The sequence below is a fragment of the Physeter macrocephalus genome, chromosome 11, assembly GCF_002837175.3.
Source record: "Physeter macrocephalus isolate SW-GA chromosome 11, ASM283717v5, whole genome shotgun sequence".
Classification (NCBI taxonomy): Eukaryota; Metazoa; Chordata; class Mammalia; order Artiodactyla; family Physeteridae; genus Physeter; species Physeter macrocephalus.
In genome coordinates this window covers 105,765,187-105,773,089 of record NC_041224.1, presented here as the reverse complement: position 1 = coordinate 105,773,089, position 7,903 = coordinate 105,765,187, and the positions used below count along the sequence as shown (strand labels likewise).

Below are 7,903 nucleotides of genomic sequence, written 5' to 3'. Positions count from 1 at the left end.
CTATGACTCATTCTACAACTGAACAGATGAAGGACAAACAAGACTGGATTAATTGATAGTCTTCCGAGGGAAGTGGCGAGCCAAACCTAGACTCTGGTGCCCTAACTTGCAGTCCAGAGCTTTCTCTACCACATCATTTGTCAGCTAAGTGCTGGCAACTCTTTGCACTATGATTTCATTTGCTCCTTACAGAATTTTAAGGAGCGCAGAGAGGTTAAGTAACTTTTCCAAGGCAACTAGGCTAGTAAATGTAGATGCTAGAATTCAACACTAGGCAGTCTGGCTCAAGTTCTGATCGTGGTTGAATGGGAATCACATTCTTCACAAAATCGTTTTTCTGATATTTTTGTCCAACTCAACAAATATTGTTATTATAATAATGAGGTATCATCATTTAGGATCTTAGAATATTAGATGGGAGGATAGAGGCTCCTGGCATCTTCACACCTTAGTTTTAGCTACCCTTTATAGAAAATCTTCCTCAGCTCTAAAAATCATTAGATGAAGACCTCAGGTACTTCAAATCTATTTTTTTTTAATTGGAGTATAGTTGATTTACAATGTTGTGTTAGTTTCAGGTGTACAGCAAAGTGAATCAGTTATACATATACATATAACCACTCTTTCTTAGATTTTCTTTCCCATATAGGCCATTACAGAGTATTGAGTAGAGTTCCCTGTGCTATACAGTAGGTCCTTATTAGTTATCTATTTCATATATAGTAGTACGTATATGTCAATCCCAATTTTCCAGTTTATCCCTCCCCACCCCTTACCCCCAGTAACTATGTTTGTTTTTTACATCTGTAACTCTATTTCTGTCTCGTAGATAAGTTCATTTGTACCCTTTTTTAGATTCCACGTATGTGGTATCATCTGATATTTGTCTTTCTTTGTCTGCCTTACTTCACTCAGTATGACAATCTCTAGGTCCATCCATGTTGCTGCAAATGGCATTATTTCATTCTTTTTCATGGCTGAGAAATATTCCATTGTTTATATGTACCACATCTTCTTTATCCATTCCTCTGTTGATGGACATTTAGGTTCTTCAAATCTTAAGAGGATCTGTGACTGGAGAAAGTGGGGTAAGCGTGCCATATCATGATAAAATAAATTTCAGGATTGTCTGGAGAAGACCTGTCTTCACCAAGACTGTGTCCATGCTGTTGCACAGGTGGGAAGGATAATGGCTCCTGGAGGGAACCAGAGCAGTGGTGTAACAGAGTTCATCCTGGCAGGTTTCCCAAATCTCAACAGCACAAAAGCAGAACTGTTTTCTGTCTTCCTTCTTGTCTATCTGCTGACTCTAACAGGCAATGTGTTGATTGTCAGGGTGGTGGGAGCTGATATTCGCTTGCAGACTCCCATGTACTTCTTTCTGGGTAACTTGTCCTGCCTAGAGATCCTGCTCACTCTGTCATCATTCCCAAGATGCTGAGCAATTTTCTCTCGAGGGAACACACTCTTTCCTTTGCTGCATGTATTACCCAATTCTATCTCTACTTCTTTCTTGGGGCCTCTGAGTTCCTGCTGTTGGCTGTCATGTCTGTGGATTGCTACCTGGCCATCTGTCACCCTCTACACTATACTTTGCTCATGAATGGGGCTGTGCGCTTTTGGCCGGCCTTGGCCTGCTGGATCGGGGGACTCCTCCCTGTGCTTGGCCCTACAGTGGCTGTGGCCTTGCTTCCTTTCTGTGAACAGGATGCTGAAGTGTAGCACTTCTTCTGTGACAGTGGCCCACTGCTCCACCTGGCATGCACCAAAACCAAGGAACTGGATGAAACTGACTTTGTCCTGGCTTCTCTTGTCATCATAGCCTCACTGATGATTACTGCCCTGTCCTATGGCCACATAGTCCTGGCTGTCCTGTGCTTCCGCTCTGCTTCAGGCCATCAGAAGGCATTCTCTGACTGTACTTCCCACCTGATGGTGGTGACCCTCTTCTATGGAAGTGCCATTTTTCTCTATGTACGGCCATCACAGAGTGGCTCTGTGGATACAAACTGGGCAGTGACAATGGTAACAACATTTGTGACACTGCTGCTGAACCCATTCATCTATGCTTTACGCAATGAGCGAGTCAAGGAAGCTTTGAAGGACATATTTAGGAAGGCAGTGGCAGGATTTCGGGGGGATCTTTTACTTGCTATGAGTTTCAATAAGAAAACAGTGAGGTGGAAGTGAAGGGATGTCATCACTTAAGGGATATCTTAAGTCCAAGTCTTCTTCGTTGTCTTCTCATTGTCTCATCATCATGGACATCACCACGTGACTGAATTCTGGAACACTAAAGAATTCCAAAATCATCAAGTCCATCTTTCTTCTCTTCCAGGCAAAATTCCGTGATTCTATCTCATATAAATCCACATTATTATTGATATATCATAATCTATACCATCTTTATATCATAAGACCCTCCAACCTGTGCGATCTTAACCTAAGGGTCTATGGTCACCAAGAAGTCTAAGGATGAGCTTCAGAAAGTGTATAAGCCCCATTATTATGTAAATGTATATATTTGAGCCTGTATGCACTTGTCTGAGAAGAGGATACACAGCTTTAATTCAACTCCTAAAGAGATTCATGTACGATTGTCCCCAAAAGTTAAAAACTAAGTAAAATTCTCACTAGTCTTTAAATTGCTTATGAAAATCGAGAACTTTAAGGAAATTGTCTTTATAATTATAAAATTAAATAGATTAACGATATTTTTGTACATACTTTCTGAAAAAAATTGCATTTACTGCCAGGTGGAAAAGAGGTAAAGCAAATTTAATAAGGGACTTATTTACTTCTCCATGGCAATTTCAGGTGCCTTTGGAAAAGCAGATCAAAAAGAAAGTTCATGAATAATAGCATTTAATGTGGCTTTCTAATTTGCACTGTATTATAAAAGTGAATTAAAGACATATCCACTCATTTTGTCATTGAATTGTGTCTCTTTCATTTGCCCATCTTTCTACATTTTTATGTCTCTTGTCTTCATTCAGCTTTTATTTTTAGCAAAATTGGGATTGGAATGAGGACCTTTAATATAAAAAAATTATGAATACCAACTATTGTTGTACCTACCAAGAACTAGACTTTGTGTTATGTTTTATCTACCTCATTGTATATTTGAAAGGGAACGGGGGTTTCCCTTTGTGGTGACGTTGAAATCTTGGATGAATATTTATTTATTTATTTATTTATTTATTTATTCAGTCATTCAACAAAGGTCTTATAAGCATCTTTGTTGGATACTGTGATAAACTAATATATGCTAAGATGAACAAACAATGATCCCTAACCTCAAGCAACTTTGACCTTAGAGAGGAAGACTAAGAGACAAATAATAATTCAAAAATAGGGGATGATAAGGGGGTTTACAAAATAATGTTGGAGGTCATGTGCAAATTGATTTACCCTGTCTAGTATTTTCTTGTTAGAGAAGTTTTCAGAAGCTATCTTTCACTAAACAGGAATTAATTCCATGTTAAAGTATGTTTGTATATAGAGAGACAATATTTAAAAAAACAAATAAGAAAGTATGGACAGCACCTCAAAAAAATGGTGCAAAATTGGAAAACTGAGAATTAACATGCAAAGAGATGGCCATAAAGCTGCAGTGATCACTGGAAATAGTAATGTTTTTATCTGGTTCCATTAGTAATACACACAAAAACATAATATTTCTATCCTGAAAAATTTCTGAGTGAGAACTAAAGGAATGGAAGGAATGATCAGTAATTTGAGAGGGAAAACGAATTCTTCTCGAGTGATCTAGAAGTGTTCCCCAGAGGGCAGATGAAGTATTGCCTTAAAAGCTACCTAATTTCATGGAGCATAAAAACCTGAAGAGAATCCCAGACACTGGCCAAAGAGAGGAATTCATATAAAAGTTTATAGCATTTCTGGAAGGAATCATCGACAAATTTTAGTAATAAAACATGTTAAACCATCTATTTTCAAAATTATTTTATTGTGGGAAATTACTTTGGACACAATTTAATTCAGTAAAAATTTATTGAGTACCATGTTCTGGGAACTAAGTTGGTATGCAGAGATACAAATACATGATCCCTGCCATCAAGGAACTCACAGACTCTTTTGGGTGAGACAGAGAGGGTGGGGGAGATAGGGATGTCTCTCACTCTCTCTCTCTCTCTCTCTCTCTCTCTCTCTCTCTCTGACTGTGGGTCAAAAATGTAATAAGATTATTGTAAAATTTTAAAGTGGGTCTAACAAGATGGTATTTTACTAATAAAGCACAAGAGCAAATATTAGGTAAGTGAATTGATTAGGAATAGAAATATCACAATAAAAATTATACTAGGGAGCAATCTGTGAATGTATTTTTTTCTGTCTTATTTTATAAATTTCTGTGCCATAAATTTTTTTTTACTCTTCACTTTAATCTCAGCAGTACTTGGCACAGATAATCTTGGCTTCTTATTTAAATTAGTCTTATTCTTTGATTTCCCTGGGACCACACTTGCCTGATTTTGTCTTTACATTTCCAGTTGCTCTTTTTTTGTGTTTGTGCTTTGTTTTATTTTTGTTTTGTTTTGCAGGTGTATCCTCTTTAATAAAGCCATTAAATATTAGCTAAGCTGTCCAGGAAAAAAAGATTATTTCCAGAGATCACAAAATAAGAGGAAGCTGAAAATAAGAATGTGTTCCAAACACATAGAACAGAGCGTGGTACTTAGAAGGTGCCCAAGAAATTTGACTTTGTACTGTGTCAGTTTATCTAAGCTAGAACTACATTATCGAGAATTTTCTTTTCTGTATGGATCTAAATTTTCTATATGGATATGGTGAAATTTGTAGTGAGATTTGGAAGGTGAAAATGTCACACAGAGCAGCCACAGTGTTCTGAAGGTTGGCATAGGACGCCAGGCTCTGTTGCAGCTTGCACTTATTGATGCTGGTCTGCTTGTTCACTTGTTGGCATGGGGCTTCAGTTGGACCCACAACTCCTCTGGCATAAATGAATCTCCTCCTTCAGCTCCTCCAACTCCTAGGCCAAGTACATGGGTGTCTCCATAATGAAGGGAGCAACCTTCTCCTGCAGGTCTCCCACATCAACAAGGTTGGAGACAGTGAGAGACAGCTGTAGGTTCCAGTCTGCCCTTTTGATTTCAGTTTGTCTTCGTGGATTTCATGGTGTCAGTTTGCACTGATTCTCCTCACTTCATGCCCACTTGTCCTTCTCAATTGCTCATCCTGCTGAGTTACAGAGATTCAGGCCCAACACTAGACATAGAGACAAGAGCCTTACATAAACTTCTTCATCAATTCCCAGAATTATAATAAATCTCTTATTCTTCATCACTTATAGTGGTTCCTCTTTGATTGAATCCTAAATGATATAATTTCTTTTGCAATACTAATAAGCTGCAGCCTTTCTCCTGTTTCCCATTATTTTGCAAACCCCTTGAGGACAGAGACTGGGTCATACCTGAGTTTGTTTCCTTGCCATCTAGAAGAGTAACTGGAAATCTAGAACATAGCAAAGACTCATTACGTTTTTGTCTCTTGAAGGGACAAACAACATAAGGGATGAAAAAGTGTCAAACAGTCATGCTCTATAGTGATGTCCTGGGGACACTTTTCTGTAATTCAAAAGGGGTCACGTTGATAATAGCATACTAAAGGCCCACATTGGCTGAGAAGTACCATAGTTATTGCTCAGGAGGTGAGGAAGACAGCTTAGCAGCTCGAGCTAAGATTGTACAGGCCCTGACTCTACTGGCTGAGCTCCTGAGTGGGCCTTGGAGCAGATAAGTTCAGTAGCTATACACAGTCAAGTCCCTCCTTAAAGATCCTTGTTCCAGGAAAACCATGATTTTGCAAAACTTTGCATATGGATATCTCCCTTGGGTTCCCCCTTTTTTTTTTTAATGCATTGCAGATATAGGAAACATTTCAGGATCTGACAGTACAGAAAGGATTCTGTCAGTAAGGACTTTGGCAGGTTTTCCCGGATCCAGACCTTCTCTGTGACCCCTGACATTCCCCAGTCAATGAGGGTGAACTGGTAGTTCTCAGCCCCAACAAGCAAGTTCTCCACTTCCAACAAGTTCCCCATGAGCTATTCTTTAATTTGCTTTTTTTTCAAGTGCTGCAGAATTCCCTCTGTCTTGATTGTAGCCAGTATTTCTGCCTATTACCATGGTGACGGGAGGAGTAATACTGCCATTTTCATCTATGTTGGTGATAAAATCCCTTGAGTCAGAACATACCAAGGCCAAGGAGTGCACTCTTGGTAACCCAACACACCTTTGCTCAGGTTTCAGGGCAGGGAAATAAAGGCCCCACAAAATAATTGTGGAGCTACCCTAAGACCTCCAATCCAGACCTGTGAACTGGCTAGGCCCTCCCCTTCACAGTCAAGATCCTAAAAAGAATGATTTACTTAGTTTCCACACCTTCCGCTCATTCTTCAACCCATCCAGTGCTATCATCTTCCCTAAACTTTCTGCTTTAAATGCTGGTAAAGATTGTCAACAGCCCCTGAGTAACCAAATCAGCCATCAGATTTTTAAACACTAGTGATCACCAGGGCCTGTCTTTAAATTCTTCCTCTCTCTATGAATGCTCTTCCCTGTGCGTTCTTTCCAAAACCAGTGTTAGCCACTGCCCTGTGTTTTTTATTCCTAACATTCCTTTCTCTGGTTTGGATCTTTCTCTTGAATCTCAGGACTTTATATCCAACTTCCTTCTGTTCATCTCCACCAGTAATCATTCAGCAAATACATCAAAGCCCAGGCTAGATATAACACCTTTCTCAGGAGACAACCAACCTAGAAATCAGGATGTCCTGGCATATTCTACTCTCTCCCTTCCCTCCAATTACCAATCACAAACCTCTTTATTCTTGCCTGACTACGTACCTTTTCCAAGAGACGAACCTTGCAAAGGGCAAACATGATCAGGTCAGACAGAAATCCTGTCAAAGATTCCCTTGTACAAGCAGTTTAGGAAGACTAGCAAGTCTGAAGGCCTATCGTACCAGTAGTTTCTAAGTTTGGGCAACTTCGACAAACCAGGATCAACCACACCGTAAGGTTACAGGTAGACACCTCACACTATAGCCTGCTGGTTTTCCAAGTGCGCAATCAAAGAGCACTAAAGAGCCGGGTGGATTCTTGCCAGAAATGGCAAGACGACTGTCACTATGTTATACTGCGTTTTGGAAAGTAACGCCTGAAAATAATTCAACTGTACTCCTTTTGGACGGAATGAATATCTGCACCCTTTGAGCCCGAAGGTTCCCGGGGCCCCTATTTAGCATTAGGAAGACTGCCACAGCACTTGCTACTCTGGGGTAGACGGACTAGGGCCACAGGAAGAGGGTTCTGTATGGCGCTGCGACCCCAACACACCTCCAGGTACCACTCTTTTCCGTGTGAAATGCCCTAGTGAGAAGTGCACTAGTTTTTTTCCGCGCGAAGTGCCGGCGTGTCCTGCCTGAGCAAGATATTCCTGCCAAAAACCTGCCATAGCGGGACGAAGGGCCCCTGTCTATACAACGAAGCCCTTGGACCACGGTAGCATCTTCGTTGTCCCTGAATTGGTCGACAGAAGTGGCCAACTTGCTCACAGGCTAATCTCGAATCAGGTCGAGGTTGAAAGGGACTTCGTCTAGGTGGATCTAGGTTGGGAGGTGTTGGCTTCATTTAGCTCTAAGGAGGGAGGGGGAAAAGGAGAAGGAAGGGGCCCAGATCATTGGAAACGCCCACAGAAGGCTCTGCACCCAATCTCCCACCGGCAAGCTGCTCACCCACTCTTCTATCTGCACTTCTTTCCCATCCCGGAACTCTTGGTGATGCCCACTGCCCGTCCAGGACGAAAACTGTCCACATAACAAGAAATTTTCAGAAGGTAAATGAAAAAAGAAAAAAAAAAAATT

General features: G+C 40.6%; 1 protein-coding gene across 1 annotated transcript; it reads left to right on the top strand.

Moving 5' to 3' along the window:
• The first annotated feature begins 1,189 nt into the window (after positions 1 to 1,189).
• OR6S1 (olfactory receptor family 6 subfamily S member 1) lies at positions 1,190 to 2,190 on the top strand. Its single transcript, XM_024133249.1, is given in 2 exon segments — positions 1,190 to 1,415; positions 1,418 to 2,190. Coding segments are annotated over 2 exon segments (999 nt in total).
• Positions 2,191 to 7,903: the final 5,713 nt, after the last annotated feature.